Source organism: Hipposideros armiger, unplaced genomic scaffold, assembly GCF_001890085.2.
Source record: "Hipposideros armiger isolate ML-2016 unplaced genomic scaffold, ASM189008v1 scaffold_258, whole genome shotgun sequence".
NCBI lineage: Eukaryota > Metazoa > Chordata > Mammalia > Chiroptera > Hipposideridae > Hipposideros > Hipposideros armiger.
Genome location: NW_017731608.1, coordinates 1,915,435 through 1,931,605, shown reverse-complemented (window position 1 = coordinate 1,931,605; position 16,171 = coordinate 1,915,435). Strand labels below are relative to the sequence as shown.

The 16,171-nt window shown below is 38.7% G+C and overlaps 1 protein-coding gene across 1 annotated transcript in view; it reads left to right on the top strand.

Moving 5' to 3' along the window:
- Nucleotides 1–16,171, top strand: part of FNBP4 (formin binding protein 4) — a 43,100-nt gene that overhangs the window by 20,139 nt on the left and 6,790 nt on the right. The window contains exons 12-16 of the mRNA XM_019656474.1: nt 159–346; nt 4,956–5,266; nt 5,394–5,538; nt 5,912–6,261; nt 14,213–14,370. Of these exons, the coding sequence (XP_019512019.1) occupies nt 159–346; nt 4,956–5,266; nt 5,394–5,538; nt 5,912–6,261; nt 14,213–14,370 (1,152 nt within the window). The remainder of the gene's footprint in view (nt 1–158; nt 347–4,955; nt 5,267–5,393; nt 5,539–5,911; nt 6,262–14,212; nt 14,371–16,171) is intronic.

Below are 16,171 nucleotides of genomic sequence, written 5' to 3'. Positions count from 1 at the left end.
TCAAGTGTCAAAGCTCTTTGTTGCCTTTGTGAATAGCAGTCCATTAAGGAGAGGTTCGTCCCTGTGAGAGCAGACTGCTGTCCTGGGACAGGACCAAATGGAAGTGTCTTAGTAGGAGAATGGGTCTTAAAACATGTGTTTTCTTTCTTGTAATTTAGGGATCATAGACGATATTTCTATGTAAACGAACAGTCGGGCGAATCTCAGTGGGAGTTCCCAGATGGTGAGGAGGAGGAGGAAGAAAGCCAAGCAAAAGAAAGCAGAGACGAGACTCTTCCTAAACAGACCTTAAAAGACAAAACTGGCGCTGATTCAAATTCTGCAGAATCCTCCGAGAATTCCACAGGTGGGACAGTTTACCCTGTACTAAGTGCAGACAAATGATTTTAGAGAAAAAAGACTTGTATAAATTAATACCAAAAGAAGAAAATAAATCCTTACCTAAATTTCTAGTTAAAAAATAGTGACTTGACCTAGAAAAAGAATGCAGTAGTTAAACTGAAGAAAACTAAGGCAGTGACTAGTTGGAAATCAGTATACTATTGATAAATCAGACTGTGCTAAAAAAAATGAAATGATGAGCCAATATATTTTGATTTTTAAAAGACTGTCCTATAACCTCTCTGTCATGCCACAGACAAAGCTGTGAATTTCCAATAACAGGAATGCTAATTAATGCTAAGGAGCTAGATAATTGAATTGTGATTATCTGTGTGGAGCGATAATAGGACATTTGTTCCACCCTTCTATAGAACTCTTAGTGTGTTGATATTGCAACCTCATATTTCAACTTCACTTATAAGAAGTCTTATAAGAAACATGGTTACTACAAATCAAAATGATCTGAATAAATGCTGTGGCACTAGGACCATACTTGTTTCAGAGTAGCAAGATAATAATAGATCATTGCAAATAGCCAATGATATTCTTGTATAAAATGATCAGAATGGCTCAACTCATTTAAAGTACTCTTAGAGGTCTTCAGTTTAGTTATATACAGTAAGCCCTCACTTAACATCTTTGATAGGTTTTAAGCAAAATAGTATATAACAAAACCAGTTTTACCATAGGCTAATTGATTTAAACAAGAGTTAAGTTCTTAACAGCATCTCATTAATGTTATAACAACGTTATTCGAGGTCCTGCTGTACATTAAAAAAGGAGGGGCTTTCATAGCTCCTCAGTTACTCTGAGAATCTGACAGCTCTTCTAAGAGCCATGACTTCATTTCCACAGTATGGAAGAAGATACATTTATTTTCCAAGTCCATCGTGGAATGACAAAAATAAGTGACTAATGAAGCATAGGCAAGATTATGTGATTAGCAACCTTTTGATCTAAAAAACTGGAAGCTATTTGTTAAAATAATGGCATGTGAAGGCAAGAGCTTACAGAGTGGTTTCTTAAGTAATAAACCTTTGAAGATAAAAAAAGACATCGAATTTGTAGTAAGATGAGTAAAGAGCTGAATTCTTTTGTCCTCTGCTCATCAAAAATGATGCTATGTACTCTACTGGCTCCCAGATCCCAGTAGCAAAGGTCTGATGATGTACCAGATGAAACTTGTCATGATTTTAACTTCTTAAGTAACCTGAAAATCATTATCAGATCCTACACTAAATAAAAAGCCACTTATGACTGCCTTGATAATTTTAGAACATAGCAAAAGGGTGGTTTTATTTTACTCCATATTTCAGAAATATATTTTCTCAGCTCACAGGGTATTTACCATTTTTACAAAGGTATTTTTATTTTGGTTACTTTCTCCCTTCTTTTGGTAGCAATGATAGATATGTCTAATTTAAAGTTGGTTTTATTGTTTGCTGTTTAGTAGTTAGTGAATTCAAAAGGATCAATGGTGGTTCTGGGTAGGTGACTCCACTCTTGGCCACAGTCTAATGTCGCTTTCTTGTATGTCCCAAAGCTGAATATTCTAGAATTACCAACTCTTAAGTGTTCACCTGTGATCACCTTCAAGTTAAGCATGAAGTTATTTTCTCCCTTTGTTAATGACACACACAGTTGGTACTGCCTGTTAAAGGGAAGGCTTTTGAGACATTCCTATCTGATTAAAACAAAACTAGTTACGCTGTAGGAAAAAGCCACTTAAAAAGCAGCGTATATTCTTCAGCCTCTTTATTGAGAGCCACTAAGACCACATGATAAACTTTTGTCTTAAATAAAATCCAAATTTGTACTTAGGTCTTTGGGATTAAAGAGCAATACCAATCACTATTTTGAATCTATAAAGAAAGTTTATATAATAAATGCTGTTTGTCAGCCTAGCAATGGTTAAAACCATCTTTTAAGAAGAAAAATTACTACAGCGTGAGGAGCAAGAAGTTCCTGAACTCTGTTCACTTTTAATCCTTGTTATTTTTCAGTGTTTGAAATCAACTTATCTCTAAAGATGAACAATATTTCAAGATACCCAGTATGTCTTTCTTACTGGGCTTGTGTCACTTAAGGTTAAATTTAGCTGCTTTTCAAAAAAAAAAGTCTATGCAACCTATTATTATTTAATAACTTCTTGTTTAAATTGCTAAACTGACCTCTTACCCCAAAATACTAAGCAAATTTTTCTTTTGTGGGGATATACAGGAAAACAATGAAGACTGTCTATAAATAGACATAAGGATGCATAGAAAAGATATGTTCTTGAAGAATTCAAAATTTGTATCCCCACACTATTCTGTCTTTAAGCTTGTAGTTTGAAAATCTATAAGCACATAATAAAAGCTGTGCATACCATTTTAATCTCACTTTGGACTTCAGACTAAATGTTCTCTTAAATTGCAAAATATACCAACTGGGTTAAAGTTAGAAGAAAAACATCATGTAATATGGCATCCATGGATATTCAAACTAGGATTTCTTGACAGTCTTGGTATTTAAGCTGAATGAAATAATTATGAATGTTAAGACACAGCTTTTACGTTTTGAGTAAATGTAGTTTGGGAGTCAAATATTAACTCTAAAAGTGCTCCTTGTTTACTGCCAAATTTACCAAGTGTAGTTTATCTCTTTTACCCAAAGTTGAAGTCTGACTAGCTTTGCTGGAGGTTGTAAACCACATTATTAATCTTGAACCTACTGTGGTTTTTTTTTTTTGAGTACCTTTGAATAGCAGCATGTCACCATCATAATTGTATCGGTGTTGCATTATGCTTCTAGATGAGAAATTTACCGATATATAAAGTCTGACATCTTAATTTACCTAGACTGTGTTGTGGTTTGTTTAGTAGAAGGAAGTTTAATAATATATTAATCTTTGGTGTTTATTACCTTAGTTCTGATGTAATCTTGATAACACTTATGTATTGTAATAGACTGTGGGCCATACCCAGATTTTATTTGTGTAAAAGTTAGTCTATAAATACATATTAGATATGACCAACTACAGAGAGAAGTTTAATGACACATTGGAAGTCTTTAGCTAGAAAACTACGTTCCTGTTTTCTGGTGAATTTTTTCAGTGTTCTTTTCCTTGGTAGTAAACAACTCAAAATAATTACAGTAACCATGTGAATCATGTTCTTAAAGTCTGTTACATAACGTATCATTTAGTTCTATGAAAAGTAAAGCTGTTCTGAAAGTCAAATAGTTCATGGTCACTTCAGTGATACCTTGTTGAGTGTCAATGTGGCGTATTTTGAGCAAAGTAAGGTAAAAGGCCTTATCTTTGTCCCAGAGCCTGCTATAATACAACCCTTATGCGATCCACTGCTTTTGACAATGACATTTATTAGGTGAGTGCATCTGGACCTCTACTCCATAAGAAGTGAGATTTATTTGACTGAGATTTCTAAAGCTCTTGGACTCCTGATAGTTCACCAGGACACCTTGATAAAATAGCGTTAGATTAGGAGTCATACGTGACCACTAAGAGCTGTATGATCTTGGGCAAGTTATTTCCCTCCTCGGTTTCATTACCTTTAAAACGAGAGGGTTGAATAGATGATTTCTCATGTCTCTTCTACTCCTAAATTCTGTGGTTTTTAGGGAGAAAATCCCCTTCAGCATTCCTGGGATATATATCTAATAGCCCCATATATTGTGAAACTTCCCTATTGACGATAAGGAGGGATGGGGAAGGCTACAAGTAAGTATATCCTCCTATTTTCTCTAATCCTTAAAGCTTTTCCCAGCAGAAAAAGCGCAGTAATTAACTGGCTTTGGCAAAATTAGAGGAAAGCTGATCCTGCAGCTTTTTAGCTGTAATTTCTTACCTCAGATTTCAACAGCGATTTCAGATCCTCTGCATTTTCAGACCCCTCTTTTATGTGTGCCTTGGTTATCATTTACCTTGAAGATTTGGTTCTCCTCAATTTCCCTTTTCTCATCACAGAAATAAAAAATTACCCTCCCTGATTTGTGTTGCTGTGACTTAGCAAATGAATGTAATTCACACGAAGGTGAAGGAATGATAAGCTTGACAGTAGCACCTGCAAATGGATTTGTTAAATTTAGTAATCCAATTAATTAAAACAGAATTTGCGTGAGTGTTTTGAATGGATACTTCTCTGAGTCATCAATTATCTAGCTCACCAAAAAAATAAAATACACAATGTATTGCAAATGCACATCATTCACTCCCTCGTCACTTTCGAAAGTAAAAACCCAAGGGGGTGGTCTTCTCCTTGTATGTGTTGAAACTGAATGTAGGTTCAGAAAACTGAATTTCTCGTTGGTTTGATGTGATGTGCTTCATTTACTCATTCGTAAATCTGGACCCAAAGAGCAAGACCAGTGTTTCATAACTGGGGTGAGTGCTAACTATGAGGTTCATAAGTTTATCTTTCCATGGAAACCATTTTTTAATTGAGCTGTTTAATTTCAGTGTGTAGAATAGATCTGTGGGTCAGATTTTATCTCACCAGCCAACTGAACATTACTGTAAATAAAGCTATGGAGTTTTTATCTTGCCTTTCCCTGACTCCTGTTTATTTTCATAGGTTCTCTTTGTAAAGAGTCCTTTTCTGGCCAAGTTTCTTCTTCATCACTCATGCCACTTACTCCATTCTGGACCCTCCTTCAGTCAAATGTGCCTGTGCTTCAACCTCCATTACCTTTGGAAATGCCACCGCCCCCACCTCCACCCCCAGAATCTCCTCCTCCCCCTCCTCCTCCGCCTCCTCCTGTAGAAGATGGTGAGATCCAAGAGGTAGAGATGGAGGATGAGGGGAGTGAGGAGCCTCCTGCCCCAGGAACAGAGGAGGATACTCCATTGAAACCTTCTGTACCAACTACGGTTGTAACTAGCCAGGTGAGAAATGACATTTGGTATTATGAAGAGTTTAGGGGGACTGGGACATGATTGACATCATGTTTTATTTTAGAATAGGATGTTTAACCAGGATCTTTAGCCACTGACTACAATCTTTGTGTTTCAGAGTTCAGTTGATTCTACCATCTCTAGTTCTCCTTCCACTAAAGCGATAAAGAGAAAAGCTACAGAAATTAGTACTGCAGTAGTTCAGAGATCAGCCACCATTGGTAGTTCTCCGGTCCTCTATAGCCAGTCATCTATAGCTGCAGGTAAGCACTGTGATGAAAATGTGTTTTCCGCAATGTATTATCTTTGTTTCCAGAATTAGATATCCTGAATTAATGTCAAAGGCTTATTCATTGTAAAACTGTTTAATATGCATTTCTTTTCAGTTACTTAGCAGCTCAGTTACTATTAACAGTTTCACACATATCCTTCCAGATTTACATCAGTGATTTTGATGTTTAAGTGTCTTAATGCTAAAGTATTCAGAAATTAATATTTTGCTACCAGAAAAAGGGGCTATATTTTTCAAGGAAAGGTATATTGGAATTACTTTGTAGGTGATCTACAAATTCCTCAGTTGCCTTTTCCTTGTTTTCGGCTTTGTATTAAAGTTTCTTTTTATGTTTTCTGTATTAGGTCACCAGACGACAGGGACTGCTCAGCAGTCTGCAGGGATTGGACATCAGGCACTATCGGTTAGCCATCCAGCAACAGGAATGGGTCACCAGGCCAGAGCAATGAGCCTGCAATCCAATTACCTCAGCCTGGCATCAGCTTCTGCAATTATGAGCTATGCTGAGTGTTCTGTCCCAATGGCAGTGACTGCTCCCACATTGCAGCCAGTCCCAGCCCGAGGTGCTGTTCCCGCCACCACTGCCGTTGTAGAACCACCACCACCACCACCTCCTCCTCCTCCTCCCCCCCCTCCTCCGCCAGCTCCCAAAGTGCCACCACCTGAGAAGACGAAAAAGGGGAAGAAAGACAAGGTATAGTAAATCTCGCTTTAAATTTGTATTTTAAAAAATTTCTTATTGAGGCGATACTCATAAAGTTAACCATTTTAAAGTATACAATTTAGTAGCATTTAATACATGTACCATGTGCCTCTCTATTACATAACATTTCATCATCACCTCAAGAGAAAACCATGTACCCATTAAGTAGTTACTCCCTAGCACCCCTTACCCCAGCCCCTGGGAACCACTAGTTTGCTTTCGGTCTCTGGATTGACCTATTATGCAATCATGCAGAGATGAACTTTTATGTCTGGCTTCCTTTATTTAGCACATTGTTTCTGAGGTTCATCCATGTTGTAGCATGTATCAGTATTTCATTCCTTTTTATAGCTGAATACTAGTCCACTGTGTGTATACCACAGTTGGTTTATCCTTTCATCCATTGATGGACATTTGGATTGTTTACACCTTCTGGGTGTTATAAATAGTACCAATATGAACATGCATACAAGTACATGAATATTGAGTACGTACTTGTTTTCATTTCTTTTGGGTATATAGGAGTAGGACTGGGGTCATACTATAATTCTGTGTTTAACTTTTTGAGTAACTGCCAAAGTGTTTCCATAGCAGCTAAACCATTTTATAGTACCACCACCATGTACAAGGGTTCCAATATCTCCATATACTCACCAATACTTGCTTTCCATTTTTTTAAAAAATTACTAATCCTAGCGGCTATGAAGTGGTATCTTACTGTGGTTTTGATTTCTATTTCTCTAGTAATTATGTTGTGCATCTTTTCATTTTCTTGTTGGCCACTTGTATATCTTTGGAGAAATGTCTGTTTAAGTCCTTTGTCCATTTTTTAACTGGGTTGTCTTTTTTTTTTTAAGTTTTATTGGGGACTTGAAGGAGGGGAACAGACAAGTTGCTGTCCATTTGTTCTTCAGTCTAGTTGTGGAGGACGTCGCTTCACTGGCCCATGTTGGTATTGTGATCATTGTGCTCTTCCCGGGTGAGGCAATCACTCGCTGGCCATTGGACAGCTGCTCATGTGGCTGCTGGCGACTCACAGTAGCTTACAGCAGCCCACTGCCGCCCCACTGCAGCCTACACCGTCACTGGCGACTCACGGCAGCCCAGCTCCAGGTCGAGCTGTTGTTCACCAGCTTAGCTGTAGAGGGCACAGCGTCACTGGATCTCATGTGGGATCCGAACTGGAGCCCTGCTGCTCAGAGCTGGCGTCCCAAGCCAACTCCTAACCAGAGTGCCACTAGGCTGGCCCTTGGGTTGTTTGTCTTTTGTTGTTGAATTGTAAGGCTTCCATATAAATTATAGGTACAAGTCCCTTAAAAGATACATGATTTCCAAATATTTTATCCCACTCTGGGTTGCCTTTTCATTCTGATAGTACTTTTCTGAGAGTTGTATAGTTTTAGCACTTACATTTAGGTTGTTGATCAATTTTCAGTTAATTTTTGTCTGGTGTCAGGCAAAGATTTATTTTCATTCTCTTGGATGTGGACATACTTTTGTCCCAGGACCATTTGTTGAAAAGACCATTCTTTTCCCATTGAATGGAAGACCATATGTAAAATTAATTCACCATAGATGTATGGTTTTATTTGTGGACTTTGAATTCTGTTTTATTGGTCTATATGCCAGTACCACAATGTTTTGATTACTATAACTTTGTAGTATGTTTTTAAATGGAGACATGAGAGTTTTCCAACTTTGTACTATTCCAATATTGGCTATTCAGGCCTCCTTCTAAGAATTTAAAGGTCAACTTTTCCTTTTCTGCGTTAAAGGCCAGTGGAATTCTATAAGGATTGCATTTAAACTGTCATTTGTTTCGGTCATATTGCCATCTTAACTCTCTTGCTGCGTTAATTGATTTCAAGTTTTTTGTTTTTCAAAATGTGTCAGAAATCCACAAAAAGCAAAAAGTTGATATTTTGACTATTTTATGCATTTAATAATAACAATTTGAAATACTTTGTATATAAATGACATTTTTATGTGTAAATATTTCAGATATATTCATTCTGATATAGCCTGTCACTGCAAAAAGGTTAATATTGATTGAATCTCTTAATCCATGAACGCAAGATTCCTTTCCATTTATTTAGGTCTTCAATTTATTTAGCAGTGTTTTGTAGTTTTCAGTGTACAAGTCTTTCACCTTCTGGCTAAATTCTCAGGTATTTTATTCTTCTGAATGTTATTGTAACTGGTATTTTAATTTACTTGGATTTACCCTTTTATCATTATATAATGTTCTTTATCTTTTATAACTATTTTTGACTTTATAGTCTATTTTGTCTTATACTATTATAGTTACTGATGCTTTCTGTTGGTTATTGTTTGCGAGGAATATATTTTTCTGTCCTTTTACCTTAAACCTGTGTGTTCTTAGATATAGGATAAATGTTTTCCAGACATCATCAATTGGGTTGTTGTTTTTTTTAATCCATTCTGCCAGCATATGTCTTCTAATTGGACAGCTTAATCCATTTACATTAATAATTAATTTAATATATGTAATTATTGATAGGTAAGGGCTTACTATAGCCATTTTATTTGTTTTGTGTGTATCTTACAGTTTTTTGTCCCTTATTTTCTCCCTTTGTGTTTAGTTGATTTGTTTCAGTGATACATTTTGATTTTCTTCTTTTTTGTGTATATTCTATATTTTCTTTGCAGTTATTGTGGGAATATGCTTAAGTTATAAGTCATTTAGCATTTCTTGTAGTGCAGGCCTAGTGATAAACTTCCATACGAAGATCTTAATTTCTCCTTTATTTTATTTTATTTGAGAACAGCCATGGTCATTGGTTACACATTGCTTTCATGCTACAATGGCATAGTTGACTCTTTTAGGGAGGGCACAGCTCACAGTGGCTCACGTGGGGATTGAACCAGCAACCTTGCACCATGCTCTACCTAACTGAACTAACTGGTCACCCCTCTCCCTTTTTTTTTTTTAAGATTTTGGGAAATTGGGGAAGGGGAACAGCCGAGTTGTTGTCCTTCAATCTTAGTTGTGGAGGGCACAACTAGCTCAGCTCCAAGTCCAGTCGCCATCCGGCTGCCCATCTGCATCTCGCAGCCACTCAGCTCAAGGTGCCGTGTTCAATCTTAGTTGCGGGTGAGCATAGCCCACCATCCCATGCGGGAGTGAAACCGGCAACCTTGTTAGGAGCACATGCTCTCACCAGCTGAGCCATCCTGCCACCTGTTGGCAGCTCAGCTGGGGCGCAGCTCACTGGCCCATGTGGGAATTGAACCAGCAACCTTGTTGCTCAGAGCTCGCCCTTTTAACCAGCTGAGCCACTTGGCTGGCCCCTTGGTTCCTTTTCTTATAATTATCCCTTTGGTGATATTTGTTCATATATCATTTTCCTGATTTCCTTTACTTCTTTGCCTGTGTTTTCTTTAGCTCCTTGAGCACTTTTAAGACAATTGCTTTAAAATCTGTCTAGTAACCCTGAAGCATGTGTTTCTTTAGAGTTGATTTCTGGAGATTTATTTTCTTCCTTCAAATGGGCATGTTTCTTAATTTCTTTGTATGCTTTGTGATCTTTTTTTGAAAAGTGGGCATTTGACAAAACAACTACCTCTCCTAGTCTTTGCACACTAGCTCTGTATGGCTAAAGACCTTCTTTAATGAGCCCAGCATGAAGGCTGTAGATTTTTTCGGGTCTTTTCTGGGCATTTGTGTTCCTTGGACTTGGACTTGTTCTTTTTTCCCATTCCCCTGTATATATTTAGTTTTAATTTCCCTAAGTGTTTCGTACCTGCTTCTCCTAGGACCCTTAGATGTTTTATTGTATTCCTCTGCCCATAACCTCTTGCCCCCAGGTGTCCACATGACTCGGCAGTCCCCCTATGGTTTTCAGATGCTATAGCACCTACCACTTCCTTTCATGCCTTCCAAATATGCTGCCATTCCTGCTTGAGCTCCAGGTTAGGCAATACAGAAACCAGTCCCTCAAGTAGCAACAGAGGCCAGAACATTTTATTTATTCCACCCTTCCCTCCATCCTGAGGCAGCGAAGTGAGAATTGGACTGCTTTATCCCATCCACACTGGGGAAGGGGTCATGGAAGTGCCAGCAAATACTCCACAAAATTTCCTACGGTTTGAGTGGCTTTTTCGTAATCAGGTTGCTGCAGAGCTTTGACTCTTCTAGAGTTCCCACAAAGGCATTTCAGTCAGCCTGTATTTGTTTACATAATGTTTCTATGGGGGAGCAAGAGCCTGGAGCTTCGTAGTCAGCCATCTTGTAACCATCACCCTCAGGGGCACCTTTGAATGCCCTAATTACCCAAAGAAACTTTCTCTGCAGTGTGGGTGTTACCTTCCTCAACTGTTACCTGCTTCAACTGTAATCATTTGCACTGTGGGTCAACAAGGCAAATTCATTTGCCTTAAAACTGTCCAAGGAACCTTCCTGAATGAGTTTTGAGTTAACACGAAAATAGACAAGATATTTCTGGATTGAACCACTTGTCCAAGTTGGTACCATGGTTCCAGAAATTATCTGGAAGTGAATGTAAAAATCAGTAGTGACAATTAGGACATTGTCTTAAGTAGACTGTTATCAAGCTATTTACCACAGCACTTACAGTTCTCCTTAGTCAACATAGTGTTTTATCACCTTCATGTCTTTGCTTTATTTACCGGTCCTACTACTGTTCATTCTTTACACAATTCAGTGTTAGAACAACCAGTGCTCAGGAATCGTTTCTTTCATGAAGCCTTCCTTGTCATTCTTCCTCCAGTCCTCCAAGAGAGGTAATTACTTCCTCCTCTGTTCATTCAACAAGTAATTTTTTTATCAGTCATGCTTTTATGATCTTATAAATAATAGTTTTGAAAAATCCGAAATTTTCAGTTAATGTATCAGTTTTACATACCTGATAATCTGAAAACAAATGATGACCCTTTTCTTTGTTAACAATTTTTAAAGAATATAAAATGCATACTTAATGCCTGTAATGTTCAAGAATATTTGAGACCAATATATATTTTCAGTCTTTGCTGAAGAGTTTTGTGTATAGCTTAATAGAAAATAAACTAGAAAAAAAGTTCTAGCCATATAATCATTAGTTCTCTGACTGCAATGTTCTGCTATTACAAATGTGCTCAAATGGCCATTGTAGCTCTGGAGCCATAGTTTCAAATGTGATAGACAACACATAACTCCTACAACAAAACATTTTACCATGAGAGACAGGAATCAAATATGCTAAAAATCCATAAAACCCTATAGAAGTCAAAATGAAACAACAGTGACTCTGCCAAGATCTGGGGTTTTTAATCATGTTTTCAGATGTTAAGTGAGAGATTATACCCCAGTGAACCCTCTATGACACGTGAGCATTATTCATCCATGTTACTTTTTACTCAGTTGCTTCCATGCTAACCCAAAGGGGGGCTGTGTATGTAACGCAATAGGTCAGATTGTTGGTGAAATGACCAAATGGAATGTGGGAAGGCATGTGGAGCTGAAGGTCTAAGCATGATAGATGGTCATTCATTTCCCCAGAAAGTTAAGAACTGTCAGTGACAGTCAAAAAATAGGGTATATGGAGCAGGGAGCCAAGTAATTTTAAAACAACAATTTTTTTAAAAAAAATATTAAGCGTATTTTCTCCGATCTTTGAGGACTTAATCAAGAAATGTGTTTGTCCCAAGTGCAAGCAGGAAAAACAGACTGGACCCCCATATCCATTTCTCATAGAAGCACAGCATGCAATCAACACCTCCCTCTTGAGCGCCTACTTGTTGTACAGCTTATAGTGTAACCTGGTCAGGTTTTTAAGCACACAGCTCTGTTCCTCTTTAAAAACTCAGGGATACAAATTGCTTTCATCAGTGTCTAATGCAGTGGCTCTCTAATTTCACATAATTAATCATGTCAGCAAATATATTTTGAACACATTTGTCAGGCATCCTCCCAAGGAGCATGGGATTTAGTAGTAAGTCAAACAACCAAATCTTGCGTGTGTTTGTTTGTTTGTTTGTTTGTTTTTGTTTTTTAGCTGAGCCATCCTGCCACCTGTTGGCAGCTCAGCGGCAGCTCAGCTTGGGCGGGACTCGAACGGCTGTTGCTCAGAGCTCGCACTCTTGAGTGAGCTCTTAACCAACTGAGCTATTCAGTCGGCCCAAAATCTTGACTTTTTTAGAGCCTCCCCTCTGTCCAGATCAGGGAGAAGTGGGAACAGAGTTGGGGAGATGTTAGGTGTTTGAAGTGCAGTGGGGTGGGGGTGGGGGGAGGCAGTGTAAGAGGACAGACAGTGGTCTTTGGGAGGTGGTACTGTTTTTTTGGTTTTTTTTTTTAAGATTTCTATTGGGGAATTGGAACAGCGCTGGGGAATTGGGGGAAGGGGAACAGACAAGTTGCTGCCATTTTTTTGTTCTTTAGTTGTGGAGGACGTTGCTTCACTGGCCCAAGTTGGCACCATCATTGCGCTCTTCCCGGGCGAGGCAGATCAGTCGCTGGCTTCTGGATGGCCGCTCACTCTGGCTGCTGGCAACTCACGCTGGCTGCTGGCTACATACGGTAGCCCATGGCAACCCACTGCAGCAGTGGTTGCAGCCTACGCCATTGCCGGCCACTTGCCGGCGACTCATGGCAGCCCAGCTCCAGGTTGAGCTGTTGTTCAGCATCTTAGCTGTGGAGGGCAGTGTCACTGGCCCTCATGTGGGATCTGAACCAGGCCCTCTGGCATCCCAAGCCAGCGCTTAACCAACGTGCCACTCGGCCGGCCCAAGGGAGGTGGTACTATTTCATATCTCAGATAGAACGGTCAGGGAAGGCCTCTCTCTCTGCTAGAGTGCCATTGAGCAGAGAAGCCTGAAGGCAATGTAGGCCAAGCCATGTTGGATATATAGCTCTTTTGCAAGTTTCACAAGTATTATTTTACTATAAAAGTACATGTTTATTATAGACAGTTTAGAAAAGGAAGGTAAGCCAAAAGAAAAATAAAATTTATTATTATAACTCCTAGAGCTAATCTCATCATTCATATTTTGATGTATCTCCTTGCTTTTTTCATATTTAATAGTTGTCATGGACTTTGGGTTTTTTTGTTTTGTTTTGTTTTTAAAGATTTTATTGGGGAATTGAGGGGCAGGTAACAGCGTTGGGGAATCGGGGAAGGGGGACAGACAGGTAGACAAATTGCTGTTTTTGTTCTTTAGTCTAGTTGTGGAGGACATCGCTTCACTGGCCCATGTTGGTACAATCATTGTGCTCTTCCTGGATGAGGCTATCGGTTGCCCATCATTGGTCGGCGGCTCCCAGTAGCTCACACCGGCTACCAGCCGCTCACGCTGGCTGCCAGCCACTCACATAGCTCAGGGCAACCCACTGCAGCCCTGCTGCAGCCTACGCCGACACCGGCGACTCACAGCAGCCCACCTCCAGGTCGAGCTGTTGTTCATCATCTCAGCTGTAGAGGGTGAGTGTCACTGGCCCTCAATGTGGGATCCGAACCGCAGCCCTGCTGCTCAGAGCTGGCGCTCCCAAGCGAGCTCTTAACCAGCTGAGCCACTCAGCCGGCCCCTGCCATGGACTGTATTGCTCTTTCCAGCAAAGCTGGTCAATTGTTTCTCAGCTCTATTTTTCATTTCATGTTAACACTGCATCTATTTATTTTAAAATTGGTCAACGGGAACACTAATTCTGAGGAGATAAGGGCAGTAGTTTTGAATTCCACAGAATAGGGAGGCTAAAGGAAGTTTTTCTGACCTCATTTCATAAAATAACCACATTTACAGAGTTTAGATTTTTAACCAAGTGTTTGGCAAGAACGCAGAGTGGTATTTATTTTGTGTTCCTGTTCTTTTGATTGTAAAGTTAGTTCACTTAATTCCTTAGCACTGGGGAAAGATTCTGGTGTCATGCAGAGGTCTCATTTCCTTATTTTATATAAATATCCCTTCTGACAGCTAACCTTTGTTACAGGCAAAGAAAAGTAAAACCAAAATGCCATCTCTGGTAAAGAAGTGGCAGAGTATCCAGCGTGAGTTAGATGAAGAAGAGAACTCTAGTTCCAGTGAAGAGGACCGGGAATCAACTGCACAGAAGCGAATTGAAGAGTGGAAACAGCAGCAGCTGGTCAGGTAAAAGAAAAGAAACCACAAGTGGGGGGATGGGTTGTGTTCAATTCATAGAAGTATTTATCTATAAAAATCATTGTTTAGCGTTTTTCAAAATCAGAACTATCATAGTTGTAATACTTTCTCCCATATTTGTTTATCTTAGACAATCTTAACACTCAAAATACCTGCAAAAATCGTCTTTATTTACCATCTAGATCCAATAGACCCTTTTATATGTTTTTTAAATTTTATTTTACATAAATTTACAGAAGTACAAATAAAGAGAAGGGGAGAAAGCTTCATTAGAGATTTTAATAATTTAAACATAGCTAACCCAAGTTTTTATTCTTTATTTTCCTGGTTTTGAACATACACATCCGGAAATGCGCAACATTTCTTCTATTACAACTAATTGTTCAGTTGTCATGCATGACCTGGAACGTACTCACCTCCTACATAGTGATGCCAGATTTCAAACCCACCTCTGATAGGTTCCAGCTTATCATTACTTCTGGCTCCTGCACTTGCAACATCCATAAATGCAGTACTTATGAAAACATTTGGGAGAGGTTAGCCATTCTTTACTACATAATTCAAAACATTTTCATTTTTAGATATATAAATGGTCATTTTTATATACAAATGACCAAAAATAGTCATTCCAGTGAGTTTTTTGCTTCTAAAATATCTATTTCTCTCCAATCACTACACACCTGCTTTCATCATTTATCTACTTATGAACCCTATCAAGTTTTGTCATACAGTATCATCAAACCTGAAAGATTCCTGTCACGTCTTTTTAGGAAAATGAGATGGTCCAGGTTCTTGTTACAAAATACTGGGTGATGAAGTTGTTCTTTTTTTTTTAAGCTAAGCCATCCTGCCACCTGTTGTCAGCTTAGCTCGGGCCGGGCATCGAACCACTGTTGCTCAGAGCTCAAACCCATGAGTGAGCTCTTAACCAACTGAGCCACTTGGCCGTCCCTGAAGTTGTTCTTTTTGAATGTGAATACTAGCTTTTTATTTTGTCCTTAAAAAATATCCATCTTAAATGAGAAAATTCACCTTGAATATGGTCCTCTTAATGCTTGTAGTCTGAGATTTTACTTATTTGATCAATTTTATCATCATAATGAGAATCTACAGTGCCACTGTCTGTCTCTTTGCATTCATCTTCTGGTTTGTCTAATATTTGTGAAAGAAAAAAAGACTATGAAGGTATTGTGTCCAGACTTTTTACTTCCTTGAAAGGTGATGCACTCTTTTGGGCATCGTTATAAGAAAATTGAGGGATGGTATTAGTGACAGTTTATTTCACTTCTGCATCATCCTTGTAGGTGATTCCATTATTACTCAGTTTTTTTATTATTTTAGTCTTTTTTAGTATTGCTGGGAATTGAATAATGATTAATTCTTACAGTGATGACATTAATAGCAAAGTGTTTCAAGATGATAGGGGGAAATCACAAAGATCTTATGATTTATCTTAGATTATTTTAGATTTATGAGAGTCCAGTGCATCCAGTCTAGTAATTGCAAGGTAGAATGTTTTGATCTATATTTAAAATGATTGAATATGCAATGAGATGTCACGTCCAGCGTGGCAAGGGCAAATGGGACACGAGAGGGGCGGCGCAGATTGAATAAGAACAAGAGACAAAAGTAAGATTTAAGAGCGAGACCAAGGGACTCAGCCTTCAGAGATAGACTGAGCCGCCGAATCGGGTCGACGCATGGCTTTTATTGATTCTTTTCAAGGAAGTAAACTGCTGTGCTGTCAGTCATTAACCGTGTATATTCGTGCGCCTTAAGGCCTTTTCCA